Source organism: Salvia splendens, chromosome 4, assembly GCF_004379255.2.
Source record: "Salvia splendens isolate huo1 chromosome 4, SspV2, whole genome shotgun sequence".
NCBI classification, from domain to species: domain Eukaryota; kingdom Viridiplantae; phylum Streptophyta; class Magnoliopsida; order Lamiales; family Lamiaceae; genus Salvia; species Salvia splendens.
In genome coordinates this window covers 20,443,658-20,461,207 of record NC_056035.1, presented here as the reverse complement: position 1 = coordinate 20,461,207, position 17,550 = coordinate 20,443,658, and the positions used below count along the sequence as shown (strand labels likewise).

The 17,550-nt window shown below is 38.0% G+C and overlaps 1 protein-coding gene across 5 annotated transcripts; it reads right to left on the bottom strand.

Annotated features, from left to right (window-relative positions):
- Positions 1-2,369: 2,369 nt before the first annotated feature.
- LOC121799074 (cell division protein FtsZ homolog 2-2, chloroplastic-like) lies at positions 2,370-7,258 on the bottom strand. 5 transcript variants are annotated; one of them, XM_042198402.1, is made up of 8 exons: positions 7,099-7,258; positions 6,135-6,809; positions 5,755-6,054; positions 5,158-5,248; positions 3,749-3,873; positions 3,204-3,296; positions 2,881-2,946; positions 2,370-2,814 (listed from the first exon to the last, which is right to left on the bottom strand). In XM_042198402.1, exons 2-8 carry the CDS (start codon positions 6,747-6,749, stop codon positions 2,680-2,682), a joined length of 1,425 nt encoding a protein of 474 aa, XP_042054336.1. In that variant the 5' UTR covers positions 6,750-6,809; positions 7,099-7,258; the 3' UTR covers positions 2,370-2,679. The 5 variants fall into 5 exon arrangements, 3 of the variants coding, with proteins under 3 accessions (XP_042054336.1, XP_042054338.1, XP_042054339.1); XM_042198404.1 differs by having other exon boundaries at positions 2,370-2,805; XM_042198405.1 differs by having other exon boundaries at positions 2,370-2,796.
- Positions 7,259-17,550: the final 10,292 nt, after the last annotated feature.

Here is a 17,550-nt window from a genome sequence, read left to right as displayed (position 1 = left end):
GCTCAGGAGACCCCGTCTCCTCTCGCTTTTACTCGCCGCACTCGCCCGGTTGGTCAAAGGCGGGCGCAACGCGATCGCCAGAGGTCCCAGGAGGTCTAGTCGGCATCCCCCCTGTTGGCAGCTCGACAGCCGACCTCGTCTTCTTGGCGCGTCAACAAGCGCGGGCTTAGATGATTAAGATCATAGATCAATGGAAGAATGCGACTGACCCCGAGGAGAAGAGTTTTTTTCACGCCGTGCTCGTGAGTATGCGAGAGGATTTGAATCCCGGCGTGGCACAGGTGGGAGGCTCTGACGCGGGCTCAGATGCCGCAGATTTGGGGGTCCCGGATAGCAGCGATGACGGCGGCGGAGGCGGGGGGGCTCGTGCGTGGATTAAGAGTTTTTTTTAAGTAATGTATTTTTTTTATTTGACTTTTTTTTTAATTAATGTACTTTTTAAAATTTTAATATTATTATTGAATTTTCCAGTATATGTGTCGTAAATTTAATTCCGTATTTTGTGTGATTGTTTAATTATTTGTTTTTAGTGCTGTTGATGTAGCTGAGCTATAGCTGGGCTATTGCTTGTCCAGTTCCTTGTCCTATTGATGTGGCAGGAGGAATTTAGTGCTGCTGATGTGGCAGAGGAGTTTGTGGTTGGGCTACTGCTTGTCCAGGAACTATTATAGATGCTCTAAGCAGCCAAGTGTAATGTGTCAAAGTCACTATTACTAAAAATTAGTGATGTTCTGATCGAATCCATAGCAGGGGATCCGTTCCCATCTCCATTGGCCTTTCGCCTCTGAAAGCGTCGTTCCTTCACAATTCCCGGGCATCCATATAAAACAATGTAGGTTATAAATTTTAAAATTAGAGATGTTCTGATCGAATCCATATCGATTTAAGAATCAAACCACTATGAATTTAAAAATTTACGGAATCAAATAAAAACTTAAAAAATTAAATTGGCAGCTATAACAAGTTTTGTTACGAAAAAACAGGTTGATAAAAAAAGAAAAAGAAAAGTGAGAATCAGAAATCTCGTGTAGAAAGTGCCGCTCATCGCAAAATCAGAAAGAATTCTGGAAAATGCTGCGTCTGCACATAGCTAAGATTATCATCATCTTTTCTTCAAACTTTTAATCAGAAATCAAAGCGTTAAATAAAAACAACAATGAAACAGGAAGGCATAAATTAAACGAGTAGAGAAAAGCAAGAAGATGAATTGAGGGGAAAAGAGGATTGGAGGGCAATTATAGCATTAGCAACGTCGCCCTAATTTGAAATGGCCGCCGCACATTTCTTTTGAGGCCCAAATGTGGTCAGGGCTTTTATACCAAAAATCGTGTTTGATATTTTATAGTTTTCCTTTTTCCCCACTTATGTAAATTTGAAGGATTAAAAATAATTCAATTGTCTAATGCCGCCGTATAATGTATCAGTATTTAAAAATTAAATTGTTCGATTAATTCCAAATCATTTTCATCATACTTCTGTCCTCTGGAAAAAAGAGATTTTGGGGATTAGAAGAGAAATTGATAATTTAAGAATGATGGAGAAAAATAATGTAAAATATAGGAGAGAAATTTTTATTTTTAAAAATAAAAAATATTTTTTGTTGGAATTCTAAAATATCAAAATGAGGCAATTTTTTTTTATACGGAGTAAGGTATGTAGGGCAAATTATAGCCTACGGTCGCATCACACTTGTCTCTTGTTGCTGGAATATTTAGAGTCAATTTCTAGAAATTCAATTTACTAAATTAAGAAAAATCAGTTAAAAGTCTAAAAATGAAGCATCTTTAAATTTTATCAACAACAAAACAGAATGAGAACTATATACTAATAGATAACTGAGTTAGAACTAAAAGGAGCCAACAAGCGACTAGGGATGGTGAGAAGTCGTTTGATTAGAAGTCATTCAGGGACGGATCTATGATTTATTTTTTTCCAATCATATTGTATAATATTAGGAATTTATACTAATATGGGCTGGCTAATTAATTATAACTAACCAAATATTAATAGAATTAAATTAGGTATTTATTTCATAGCTTCTTCTAGAGATGCCTAAGATTTATGGTTTGGGCGATTAACCGCAAAACCGGAATCATGAGATTTAAACGGAACCGAAATTGTCACTTTTGAAACTATGGGGGCCAGTTCAGGTCCAAAATTTCGGAACCGAAACCGTACCGGAACCGCCGATTCCATGCTGTTCCAAATCAAAACCGCAAAACTGTCGGAAAACCGTGAAAAAAAGCCAGAACTGCAAAAAACCACCTGAATTGAATAAGTAAACGATGTTCTTCACTGTTTTGCTTGCCTAGGTCGTCATTTTAACCTATGGTGTGACCATAATGCTCCCCTATACTCATCAATACAAATGGCAGCAATATAAATCACATGGAGTACATTTCTGACTACAACAATGTGAATGAAACTTCTCATAGTAATTTCAAAGGATGACTACTCGCTCACAATACAGAAGAATGCCAAACCTATTTACTGCAGGAGAAGCTATTACAATCGCCATTAACTCATAGATCTATTGCCTTTTTTTATTAAGGAAAAGTGTCAACAATTCATTCTGCTCTTTCCCAAAGCTAAGATTCACATAGATGACAAGTCAAAATCCTATACAGATACAAATAAGTAGCTCCATGACAGAGAGGCTGCGTGTGGTATTACAGGGCATTAGGCTCTAGGGAAACGGGACCTTCCTTTCTTCCTCAAGAATTCTGGGATTTCAACAGAGCTGGCGCCTTCGAGAAAGGATGATGGTCGCCTGTTGAGACCGAGGTTAGGATCTCCCTGTACCAACTGATTTGCCTGTTAGAATCATAGACGATTGAGGGAACGGAGAATGTTTTGTGACATTTAGAGGTTAATAGATACCTGGAGGGGCCTTCCATCACTTTCTTCTTGACGTTTAAAACCAGTTGCGATCAGTGTTATGCTAACCTGTGTTTTCACCAGAACAAAGGGATGAATTTTTCTGCCAGATTTATCATATTATGAAGTCTGAATCATATTTTTCTCTGTTGGTGAATAGTCTACCCTTCTCTCACCAAAAAAATTCACCCCTCAGCAAAACCCAATAGACTTAGGAAGGAAATCTTATCTAGTTGTTCAATTTATCTGCCCACAAATTAGTTTAATGTTTTTGAGAAGTATTCCCCTGAAGTTTTCTAAATGTAGTTTGAAGACAGAAAGCTTACTTGACCAGTTAAGGAAGGATCTACCACAGCACCAAATATTAAGTTGGCACTTGGATCCACAAGATCGTATATGACCTCTGCAGCAGCATTGACCTGGCATATCACATGTCAACCATGGAGATAATAATGTATTACTAATTTATACAAATAAGGGTCTCGAATAGTTACAATCTACATAGCATTTTAATAGAAGTTATTCACAGATCAACGCCAACTGTGTACATAATTTGAGAGGATAGACAACCTGAAACTTACCTATGGCAAACTTGACATTTGATAGATAGATATAATATCAATTTTTCTGTTTTAAAAACAAATTACTGCAGGGGGGCATAGGCAAAGTCCCTTGTCCCAATTGCTCAATCATTGCACTGGCAAAACCAGCATTCCTTCCTAATTTGCAAGGCATCACAACCACTGACCCTAGGTGAGAGTAGTTTTGTTCGATTGGAAAAGAGTATTCAACGATTAACATGTGCCAAAAACAAACGTGAATAGCCAAGTGGATGTTCCAAATAATGAAATAAGGGAGAAGGCCAAGCTACCTCAAACAATGTTAGATCAGTACCACCGGTTATATTCCACACGATACCAGTAGCTCTCTCTATACCGATATCCAGCAAAGGAGATTGAACAGCATTTAGAGCAGCATCTCTAGCTCTGGTTTTTCCTGCAATAAAAAAATTACAACATTAAGCTAGAAATCAAATGTACATATGGAAGTCATGTAATGAACACAAAGAAGTCAAACAAATCAAATTATGCATTTTAAATCTGAAATACAAGCAGATTCAAATCTCATGTCACTCCCAATAGGTTGCATTTGATTTGTAGGAAATAAGAGGAAAAGGCTGGATAAAGAAAACTATCCTACTATTTTCACATGTTTGGTTTGACAGTGTTACACTATCTTGAAGGCCAAGAAAAGCACTGTTAAAGCCAAATAACTATCCCGCCAATGTGGGACAGTGCACTGTTCTGCAATTTTGATGGGTGTCCTCTGTTGAATTGTGTGAATTGGGTCGATCTACAAATCTACCTCTTGACTGTTCTTCATCGAAAATTTTGGTGCCAATTAATTATAAATTTGATTATTGACCAATATTCCTTTAATCATATCATAATTGATCTAAATACTTAATTAATATATTTACATATCCTCAGTTAATCACCAATTATATATAAAATTATTTTACCATCAATTAATAGATTACTGGTTAAGCTAACTTAATCAAGAATAAGCATAGTTAATCTTTATATACAAAAATATTTATGTATATTGGCAATAAGAGCATTTTTGTCATTTCACGTCCTAACTATGAATTAATCCCGAGGACCTGAGTATTAAGCAGACAACATCATAAAATCCATATCTTGACACTATCTTAACTCCGTCCAAAAACTTAATCTCAAGTTAAATATCTTGCTAATCCAACCCATAAAATCAAACAATCCCAAAAAATTAAAATCACTTAGCAGTTAGCAGCGGTCGATAAATAAATGAGCAGTATGTACGCTCAGTAGAAAATTCTGGGAATATTAATCTATATCAAGTTCACACCTACATTTAATTCAATTCATCAGATTATATTCTCATCACTTTAACTGCGTATTCCTGCCACCAGGAAGGACGTCAAGGGAATCTCTGTTGGTAAAATGTAGTCCAACTCAGACCATGTACTAAGCTCCAGCCCTCCAAATGTAACAGATCCCCTTACACTATTGCACAAATATATGTGCTCCTAATTGTTTATGCTTACCCAAGAACAAAAAAAAAACTCCTTTACATGCCAGACCACCCATTATAATGGCCATACTTAAGATAGAGATACCCACTAACAGTTTGAGTGCATAGAAATGATAACTCTCGCATGCTTGCAAGAAAGAAAGGAATTGGTGGGCTGGGGAAGGGTCTAGACAAGAAATCAAGCAGTTCCTTCAGAATACGGAATACCTGTTGCTGTTCCTATTCCCATCAATGAAGAACCTGCATTAGCCATAATGGCTCTAACATCAGCAAAATCTACATTTACTAGCCCTGGGATCTGCAGATAATAGAAATACAAAGTGCAGTTAATAACCTGTTATAAACATAATTACAGAATAAAACTTCACAGAAATATTTGCATTATCATGCACATAAAGAAATCCTTGCATTGACTCATGTGTGCAAGGCTGCAAACAACTCAGCCTTCATAGAGTCAGATGTCTGAAGACATTAAATCATTCGATTTGTAAATAATCACATTTTGGCCTTCAAGAATGGTTCATAAGCACTAAACCCGAATTCAAAGATCGAAATAATAAACTTAAATTTTATTGGCTTTACTATAGAAATCAATATCAGCAATCTGAAACCTTACCTACTAGTAACTCTATAGGAGCAAAATGATATAAAATGTGTAATTCAAGAATATTCCACTTATCTGAAGATACTAATCATTAATAGGTTAGGCCATTAGGGACAATAGACCAGTTCATGAGTAATAAAGCACAATGATGATCCACCTATAAAATGAAAAATATCAAACATACATTTAAGCAATTGTACCGTGATTATGTCAGAGATACCACGAACACCTTGCCGCAGAATGTCATCAGCAAGATTAAATGCTTCTGTCACTGGTGTAGATGGGGAAACTGCAGTCAGTAACTTGTCGTTTGGAATGACAATTAGAGTGTCAACATTTTCTCTTAAAGCTGCAATTCCTTCCTGTGCTTGAACAGCTCTTCTTCGTCCCTCAAAAGAAAATGGGGTGGTAACTATACCAACAGTCAAAATGCCCAAAGCCTTCGCAGTTCCAGCTATTACAGGAGCTCCGCCTGTGCCTGTTCCACCACCCATTCCAGCCTGTACGATTTACAAAGTAAGAGACAAGCAGAAGAGCATTTTACAATGCATACAGAATGTGAACCAAGACGTGAACCTACAGTAACAAAGACCATGTCTGCTCCAAACACTGCTTCCTCAATGGATTCTTTGCTTTCTTTAGCCGCATTTGTTCCAATATCTGGGTTCCCACCAGCACCAAGCCCTCTAGTCAACTCTTCACCAATCTGCAAGCGATGATCGGGTGAAACGGGTGACATCCTCATAGCTTGGATATCAGTGTTCACAATCCAAAACTCAACCCCCTTCATTGCACTTTCTATCATACGATTAACTGCATTAGAGCCACCACCTCCAACGCCAATAACCTTTATCTTGGCCTCATTATAATTGTTCAAACCTGAAGAATCTCGCAAACTCTCAGTGTTATCCTGTTTCTGGTTAGTCACTGTAGAGTTCGCCTCACCTCTAAGCATTGATATCTCAGGGTGTAAATTCAGAAACGGGTCCTTGTTCTGAAATTGGTTAATGTTGTGCGAATTTGCAGAGCATTTGAACAGGGATACATTTGACCCACATTTCTGACTATAGCTTGAATATCCATTCCTATCTTCAGCCATTTTCAAGCGACAAAATCTCCCCCGAAAAACCATCAATACCCCTGCTCGCCTACGAGTGTCTGGAGGCGTAAAATACGGGGACGTACAAGTAGCCATTACGAACAATTCCGGAACAGGAAGAACCAACTCTAACCCTCAGTCTATCTATCTTATCGCCTGCAATTCAGGATTCCGAAAATCGAAAACAATTCGAAATAATCAAGTTACAACCAAAATGTACTAATCAAAACCGATTTACAGCATCAAAATTAACGATAAACACAAATCCCCTAATTAAAAATGAAAATTCGTAAAACTCGACCAGAATTGTAAATCACCACTTCATCAGTGTAATTAATCAAGCAAACCCCAAATAGAGCTCAGCAAAACTCAAATAACTACAAAAGCCATCACGGATAACTGAAATCAAAATTAGGAGAATTAAAGCGAGAGTTTATCTGCTCACCTGAAGGCGTGTGAGCACAATGCAGCAAGAGGGGGATGGTTTACGGAATTGGTTATGGTGAGGAGAGGGGTTTTTTGCTAGGCTTTTCCGTTTTACTTAGTGGTAGTAACAGGAAGGTGAGCTTAGCGAACAAGTTGAAGTCGTTAAGATAGCGCGTGGACAACCGAACAATCTTGTCAATTCGTTGTTGGAAGGGAAGGTAGGGCTTAGAGCATCTGCAACGGTGCACGGACGGTGTCCGTCCGTCCGTGCCGCTGGCAAGGATGAGCTCTACCGCTACTGCGCTTGCGCCGTTGGTACGGCGCTGCTCGATGCATCGAGCACGTCCGTGACAGCGAGCAGCTGACGTGGCGGCACTCGATTGAGCAATGGCATAGTCGTTGCCTTTGAATTTTTTTTTAATTAAAAATCAGTTTTTAATTTAAAAAACCGATCAAAAATAAAAAAAAAATTTCCACTTCCAAAAAAATATATCCGTTTTTTACCGTTTTCCATCATTTTTTAAATTTTTTTAAATTTTTTTTCCCCAAAAATACACATTTTCATCTATAAATAACTCACTTTCACACCCAAAAATTCACCCCACACTACACAATTCTCATCTACACTCTCTAAATTCCATTCTCATTCTCATTCTCATCTTCATTCTCTCATATCCATTCTCAATCTTTCTTCCTCTCCTACAACATAACAATGTCCGGCCAAGGCGATGACCCCCCGCCCTCCCACGGTTGGAACCCCGAATGGTTCAGTTCACAACCGTTTCTTAGTCCAGAAACGGAATATTCGGCCCCTCCTCAAATCCAAAGTTCGGGCATTTCGGGTGGCTACCGGCCATACCCAATCGACGACCAAGGTGCCCCCGAAGGGCGATACGGGTGGACACCGGAGCCTAGGCCGACCGTCCCCTCCCAAACTCCGACTCCTCCACTCGAGGTGTCCGCACACCGTACACTCCGGTGGAGATAGATAAATTGTTCACGGCGTACTTGGCACGAACCAATCCGACGATCACTTTTGGTGGCGCATCGCTTGCCAGTACAATGAAAACCGGAGCCCGGGAACAATCGAGCGCACCGAGAGTATGGTGCCCAACGCCATCTACCGAGCCAACGATGAAATTGGCAAGTTCAATGGCTATTTCCTCCAGGAAGAGCGGAATGCGGGGAGCGGCCGGAGCGAGGTCGACATCATCACTGCCGCGTTGAGCACCTACCAATCCATGAACTACAAGTCGTTCAAGTACCTCAACGTTTGGCAGGAGACGCGGACGCACCCGAAGTATATGGGAGGCGTAACATCCACCTTTAGCGGCTCCTACAAACGGTCAAGGTCGGTATCCCTATCCGAGGCCGGCTCCGAAGAAGTGGCTAACCAACTCGCCGGAGCTAACTTGGGTAGCCCCGACGCCGGCCCAAGCGGTTCCCAACGCCGACCGCAAGGAAGGAAGAAGGCGGCGGCCAACCGCCGTCGAGCCGCGACTACAACCGCCGATGCTCCAGTTCCTGCTCCCGTTCTCGTTCCATATGCGCCACCTCCACCCCCCACCAACTCGTTGTGGCAGCTTTTGGCCCAACTTAATATGGCCGATAGGTCCACTATGACCCCCTCGCAACTTCGATCGCACGAGGCCATGATATTGGGCCTCTCCAAAGACAATTGGGGGTAGTGCCGCCGGATGAGTAGTCTTCCACGGGGTAATTTTAGCTTTTAATTATGTAATTTTTTATTTTTAGGTATTTTTAGTATTTTAATTATGTAATTTTTATTTTTTAGGATTTTAATTATGTCTTTTTTATTTTATTTGTAATTTGTAATATTTATTGTGGTTTTTTAATGAATTTTAATTTTATGGAAATGTTTTTGTTTAATTGAATTTTAAATTGAATTGTGCTCATCCTTGCGGAAAAGCACAGCTGTGGGTGTTGTGCTCTTGCCAGAGAGCAGACAGAAAAAGTGGGGTCGGGCCCACAACCGTGCTCGCTGGCAAGAGCACGGTTGTGGGTGCTCTTAGGACGACGCCATCACACTATTCTCTCAATAAATTTTAAAAAATGGCAAATTGACTGAAAAAAATGGTACGAGTTTTAAGAAGTACTAGTAAAAAAAAGTTAGGGATAACTGTTAAAAGTCATAAACTTTCGTCATTTTCCGGTTTTCCCACAACCATTCATTGTAGCATACAAAGTCATAAACTTAGCCGGAGTGTGCCGTTTTCCCATTTCGGGTTTTCCGGTTAAGAACTTGGTGACGTGTCGTTTTGATCATACATGGCTGCTGACTGAACATAAAACATTTTTTTTATTTAAATGCAATTTTAATTAAACTTCCCCCAATTTTTACCCTAGTTAAATCCATTTCACCTTATTCACCAAAATCACAGTCGTCTCCTCTCACTCTCACTCTCACTCTCACTCTCACTCTCAATCTCACTCCACTTCACTCTCAATCACTCCAATCGCAAATACTCAGCGGTGGCGACGACGACTTCAGCAGCGATGGCGAGACCGGTGACCAGCGCCGGCGTGACCGGTGAAGTAAAAAACGACAACACGATATGTAAGGCTTCTCCAACGAAAGAATGGCAACGAACCCGTAAATGCCCTGCTCCTTGTTTATTGCAAATATTCTAAGCTATTGGAACACTAATCTCATTTTTTCCCAAAGATTTTTTATTAAATGGTCCCCATAGGTTTAGGGTTTTAATATTGGTTGGAATTTTGGGTCCCTGCTTACATTTTTTAATAATGGTCACATGGTCCCCACTTGCATCGTTTTTGCTCGTTTTTGCCATCGGATTTTGCTTGATATTTGTTTAATTTCATTTTTTAGGAAGCCTTTTGGCCTTCGAATATACCATGGGGGTCATTTCATACCAGATGGGGTGAAGTTCGAGAAATACATAGGTGGGGAAACGTCAGATATAAATGGTTTGGATCCAGACAGGTTTGGCTATTTCGATTTAGTGGATGAATTGATTAAATTAGGGTTTGATAGCTGGAGTAGGCTTAGCTATAAGATAACACGAGGAGTAGACCAAATTGATATAAAAGGTGATGCTGAAGTGATGAATATGTTAGCACTTCTAAATACGGTGAGAACTCAAATTTGTCATGTATATGTTGTTGATGGGAAAAAAGGGAGTGAGGGTCTAGATAAAATTGTTCAACACAAATCTGTTTGTGGGGGAGAGGGTGATAAAATGGCTGGTGTAACTGTGATAGAGAGTGAGTTTGAATCTGTAAAAAAGAGTAGGGTTGAGTCAGTGAGAAAGAGTAATTTTCAGTCAGTTAAAAAGAGTAAGAAGGAAACAACTTGGAAGGGTAATTTACAATATGTTGAGAAGAGTGCTAAGAAGAGTATTGAGAAGAGTGTTGAGAAGAGTGTGGTTCATTATGTGCAAAAGAGTGTGGGTGCCTCTGCGGAGAACAATGCAAGTGAAACTGTTTGCAGGGATAAGAGTGTGAATGAGAGTGATTCTGAACAGGGGGAGGTGGCTCAGTTGTGCAGGGATGTGATGAGGGTTTGAGAGAGAGATTTGATGACAGTGATGAAGATGGGAGTTACATACCATCTTGTGAGGAAGAGGAAACTAATGATGACATGGATGCTGAGGAGCTTGTATCTGAGGATGAAGAATACACTCAAGCCAAGTTGAAGAAGAAGAAGAAGAAACAGAATGAGGTGTTTGTCATAATTGATGATATGTTTCATGGGGTAGTGAATGGGGGACAACAAAGTGAATATGTGTCTGAGTATGAGAATTCTGAAGATGAGGATATATACTCTGACTCAACTGATTTTGAAGATGAAGGGAGAAGAGCACGAGACAGACATGCTAGAGTTATGTACAATCCAAGGTGTGACCATAAGGCTCTGATAATCACAACTGACATGTGCCTCATTGATGGTCTTCAGGCTAGAGATGCAATCACAGATAATGTCGTGGAGAATGGTTGGCAAATCCATTTTAAGAGAGCAAGTAAGAAGCATGTTGAAGCAGGGTGTAGAGAACCTTGCAAATGGAGATGTTATGGTAGTCGAGTCAATAAGTCAGGTGATTTCATCATGAGGAATGTGAAAGAAGTCCACACTTGTCCCAGGGCAATGAGGAATAAAATTGTTACCTCTAACTGGATTGCTAGAAAATACATGGAGGTATTCAGATTTAGACTACAACTAAGTTGTAAAGAGTTAGGTTTGGACCTAATGCAGAGGTATGCCTTTGAGGCCTCAAGGTGGAGATTGTATCATGCTAAGAAGAAGTCCATTGACTTGTTGAGGGGATCAGTGGAAGAACATTATTCTAAGCTGAGGAGATACATACTTGAGTTAGGTAGAGCTGACAAAGAAGGGAGGTTCGAACTACATGTGGATGTAGGTGCTGTTTTCAAAGCAATTTATATTGGTTTTTCTGGACATAGAAAATGTTTCAAGGAGGGGGTGCAGGAGGGTAATAGGCCTCGATGGAGCTTTTCTGAAGACATATTTAGGTGGGATTTTGTTATCAGCAGTAGGAACTGATGGTAACAACCAAATGTACCCTATGGCTTGGGCTGTTGTTGAGATTGAGAATGAGTTTTGTTGGAGTTGGTTCATCAACATTCTAAGGCAAGAGTTGAACTTGGGAGAAAGAGTTGGAATTACAATAATCAGTGACCAACAGAAGGTATGATCATTCACACTTATCCTTTACACAAAACTGACATTTTCAACTTGAATATGTAGGACTTAAGAATGCAGTCACACTTATCCTTTACGATGACACAAAACTGACATTTTCAACTTGAATATAGGGACTTGAGAATCCAGTCAAAGAACTTATCCCACTGGCCGAGCATAGAAACTGTGCAAGACACATCTATGCAAATTGGAAAAAAACTCACAAAGGCCCAGCATTGAAGCAACTTTTTTGAAAGCTCGTTAGAAGCACATACATGGAGGAATATAATTTGGCATGCAAAGAGTTGAAGAAGGAAGATGGTCAAGCATTTGCAAACTTGATAGACAAGAACCCTAGCAAATTCTGTAACGCTTTCATCACTCCAATACGGTGTATTCTATTCTGAACAATGTATGTGAATGTTTCAATTCCCATATACTAGAGGCTAGGAGTAAACATGTAATAGACATGCTTGAAGAAATGAGAACTAGATTAATGGAGAGGTTATACAAGAAGTATGTAGATATAGAGTCCTATGAGAGTACTTCACAGTCACACATATGTCCAAAAGTGAAGAAGAAAATTGAAGCCATGATTTATGAGAGCAGAAATTGTACTACCATTCCTGCAATAGGGGGTAGATTTGAAGTCAGTCACTTTGAGGATAGATTTGTAGTGACTCCATCTTTGAAGCAGTGTGGATGTAGGAAATGGGAAATAACAGGAATACCTTGTATACATGCATGTGTTGTTATTAATTATCTGAAGCAGGATGTGGATGAGTATGTACATGAATACTTTTCATTGAGCAAGTATAAGGTGGCTTATGGGTACGGGCTGCCAGCTTTGAACGGAGAGAAATTATGGCCTATAGCATAAGGTTATCCAGTCATCCTACCACTTGTGCGGAGTATGCTAGGCAGGCCTAAGAAGGTGATGAGAAGGGACCCATTCGAGAAGGATCCAGCTAGACCCGAAAGGCTGAGGAAAATCTGTGTGATAACTTGTCAGAACTGCTTCCAAGAAGGCCACAACACTCGGACTTGCAAGAATGAAACCGTTCACTTGCAACCTAAACCAAAGGTATTATCTTTGAACACACATGTTCTTATGTAGATAGTGAATTGATGAATTTTATTTCAGCCAAAAATGGGGAGGCCTCGAAAGGAACCAATAGCTTCCACGTCACACAGTGGTATCACAATTGTTCCAGGGAGGAGAGGTAGAGCAATGCGAAGAGGAGGAGGAAGAGGAAGAGGAAGAGAAAGAGGAAAAGGGAGGACTCAACTTGTGGAAGGGCCTGGCTCAATTCATACTCAGCAAAGTGGCGCATGATTGAGGACTCAACTAGTGAACTTTTGTTTTGTCATTCTGGGCTTTTGTTTTGTCACTGTGTAATGTTTTGGTTAAAATGGGTATTTGGAAACAATCAGTAGGTTTTTATGTAATTCGAATTATGTTAAGTACTTGGCCAAGTGGTAGGATGATGGAGTTTAAACAATATGTTGGCTTGTGTAATGTTTTGTAAACAATGGGTATTTTGTCCAGGTTTGTTTGTTCAATATTAATCCTATTTTATCCAGATGTATATATATATATAGTGCGTTAAAATGATAACCATATTTATGGTGATAACCTAATAACCTATCATTTTATGGGTCAAAAATATCATTTTTACTAAAAATGATATTTATACACTATAAAATGATATTTTTTCAGCATGCATAGAATGATACTTTTAATCCATAAAATGATATTCTATTTTATAAAATGATATATTTCGTCCATAGAAATATATATATATATATATATATATATATATATATATATATATATAAGGGTGCATTATAATGATAACCCCAATTTGTATGATAACCCTATAACCAAATCTACACCACACATTTTTAAAATATGTGATCTAGATTTAATCTAATAAAACTATCATTTTATCAAATAAAACTATCATATTTCGGTTATATAAGGGCAAAATTATCATTTCGGATATATCAAAATTTGACCTATCAAATCGCTTTGCCTCTCTTCCGCTCCCGCTCCCTCCACTATCTTCACGAAATCCTCCAAACCCAACAACCCGTCCCCGTCCGAGTCCATCAACGCCACCGCTGCCTCCGCCTCTTCAGCCGCCATGTTGCCACTGTATATTAATGTATGTGTAGAGATAGAGAGTGTATGCGTATATGAGTGAGTAATCTGCTTGGATTTGTGAATGAATCGAGATCACGACGCACCGTTGTTCTGTAAATATAACATAAGTTGGTTTGCCTTTACTCACTCTCACTATGTGATGTGAATATATACTTGTGTGTGGGTTTGTGTGTGAGAAATATTATTGTTTTTTTGGGGGAGGGGGGGTGGTGTAGGGTGGGGGAAGCAATGCCGCGTTGTATAGAATGTTGCGGAATAATATACAGTGCATATGGATAATTTTGATATGATTAATATACATAAATATTTTTATCTAAAATCCCAAAATTTGGACAGTACTAAACTTTGCTTGTTGTATTGTGACTATTGTCCACATTATTAATTAGAGGTAATGAGTTGTGGAAAACGTTTTCGACGAATGAAAATAACAGTACTTTTAAGAAATGAAAGGAATAATACTGATCTTCAATTTTTGATTTGGAGATTTGAGCTTGTTAATTAAATCGCAACAAACTGAAAGTTGTATTGAAAGCTAATATTATCATATAAAATGATAGTTTCAGAAGGTAAAATGATAGTTGCACTTGATAAAATGATAGTTTCAGGGGATAAAATGATAGTTTCAGAAGGTAAAATGATAGTTGCACTTAATAAAATGATGGTTTCAGGGGATAAAATGATAGTTTCAGTGGATAAAATGATAGTTTCAAATGATAAAATGATAGTTTCAAATGATAAAATGATACTTTTGCATAAAATGATAAAATGATAGTTTCAAATGATAGTTTCAGTGGATAAAATGATAGTTTTAAATGATAAAATGATAGTTTCAATTACAAATCGTGTTTTGTCGTGTCCTCTGCTGTGTCCTTTGCAATCGTGTTACAATCACGCATCTTAGACCTTATTTTAGCTGCAACAGCTTCATGGATATGAGAAAAAAAATCAATATAGCAAAAAATCAAAGACACATCACTCTTGTTCACAAAACACATCACTCTTGTTTACAAAACACATCACTCTTATTCTGATTTTACTTCACTCTTGTTCACAAAACACTTCACTCTTGTTCAGAAAACACATCACTCTTATTCTGATTTTGCTTCACTCTTGTTCACAAAACACATCACTCTTGTTCAGAAAACACTTCACTCTTGTTCACAATACACATCACTCTTGTTTAGAAAACACTTCACTCTTTTTCACAAAACACATCACTCTTGTTCAGAAAACACTTCACTCTTGTTCACAAAACACATCACTCTTATTCTAATTTTGCTTCACTCTTGTTCACAAAACACATCACTCTTGTTCAGAAAACACATCACTCTTATTCTGATTTTACTTCACTCTTGTTCACAAAACACATCACTCTTGTTCAGAAAGCACTTTACTCTTATTCTGATTTTACTTCACTCTTGTTCACAAAACACATCACTCTTGTTCGGAAAATACTTCACTCTTGTTCACAAAACACATCACTCTTGTTCAGAAAACACTTCACTCTTTTTCACGAAACACATCACTCTTATTATGATTTCACTTCACTCTTATTTGCAAAACAACTATAAATCTAACCATGTAAACATTATACAAAGACCATACATTTTCATAATCAGTTAACATCAGTGAAACAACTATAAATCTAGCCACAAAAACTACGGTTTTTATAATCACTTAACATCAGTTAAACAACTATAAATCTAACTCAGAGTATCATTCTATCCTGCAAAACTATCATTTTATCAACTCAGAGTATCATTCTATGATAAACTTGGATTTTAACTGTTTTATTGGACATTAAACAAAATCTTTTGTTTGCTTTCATTGCATTATCTTAGAGTTTATGTCCATATTTAACTATAAAGGTGCTTTGATGAGTTTATCTAGTGTTTGAAATTAAAATAGGTAAAAAAGGGTCAAAATGAGCCAAGACGAGGCCGGGGTGGTCTGCTTCAAACGTTACTCTGCCTATCAAGATGGGGTCCAAATCCTATTTTGAGACTACAATTGTTTTCATCATCGAAAGAGCTTCGCGTGGGTACCTCACACGCCCCAATCGGAGTTCGGATGAGAGAGATATGACCGATCTACGAAAGCCGCGCGCGACTGCTAGGAGTGCTACCCGACCGGGTGGAATTTATGTTGAATAATCCCACCTGGCCGGTCGTCAGTTTTGTTCATGAAGACTCCAGAGAGTTTCACCCGGCCGGGTGAATACTCAGTTCAATAATTCTACCCTGCCAGGTCGCCAGTTATTTAGAGTTATGTATAAAAATAGATAATAAATATAAATGAAAACTATATTCATTTTGTCATAATGCCATATACTGGTAATTAATTTAATTTCCCATCCGAATTGTTGTATTATATAGACCAAAGGAAAAAAAAACAATTTTACAACAACGCTATATAAAAAAACATTACTCTAAATAAGATGTGATTTCAAGAAATTATAATGCACGAAAATAAAAAAATTATCTAAGAAACAACAGTAATTATGAAGAAGCTTGAATCCCATCCCACAATATGCAGTAATAAAACATATAGTAGTTGGAAATCTTAAACGATTACCAAAACATGGAGTATTAGTGTTGTGTGAGTTGGGCTAGTGGGTGTGGTGTTGAATTGGTTGTTAAGTTGAGAAAGAGGCAGGCCACTGCACAGTCATCAACCTCTAAAGTTGGATACTTATTCATCCATGCAATTCAACTATCATTTCAGGGGATAAAATGATTTTTCAGGAGATAAAATGATAGTTTCAGGAGATAAAATGATAGTTTCAGGGGATAAAATGATAGTTTCAGGGGATAAAATGATAGTTGCACTTGATAAAATGATGGTTTCAGAGGATAAAATGATAGTTTCAGGGGATAAAATGATAGTTTCAGAAGGTAAAGTGATAGTTGCACTTGATAAAATGATGGTTTCAGGGGATAAAATGATAGTTTCTGGGGATAAAATGATAGTTTCAGAAGATAACATGATAGTTGCACTTGATAAAATGATGGTTTCAGGGGATAAAATGATAATTTCAGGGGATAAAATGATAGTTTCGGGGGATAAAATGATAGATTCAGAAGGTAAAATGATAGTTGCACTTGATAAAATGATGGTGTCAGGAGATAAAATGATAGTTTCAGGGGATAAAAGTAAAAGTGTCATTTTATCAACTTAGAGTATCATTCTATCCTGCAAAACTATCATTTTATCAACTCAGAATATCATTCTATCCGGCAAAACTATCATTTTAGCATCACTAAAATAAGAACATGTAGACAACTATGTATTGGATAGCTCATCAAATATACAAAAACATGATTTTTTATGTTTAACTACTAGGCAAGATTTCAGATAAAAAAGACACTAAAACCTCTTTCAAAATTTTTTTTACTGAACAAATAAAGAAGATCTCAACCATTCGAATAAAATCATCATCAAATTAATTATAAAACTGAGTTGATGCTGAGTTTAATTTCAGCTGATATTACAAAAAAAAGATATATATAGAGTTTTGAGGTGTACCAATCAAATTGTACATGCACCATCTTTCTCATTTTTTATGGTACAACTATTTTTGGAACGAAATTAAGACTCTCTGGCTTTGTCTAACGACGGTGGCG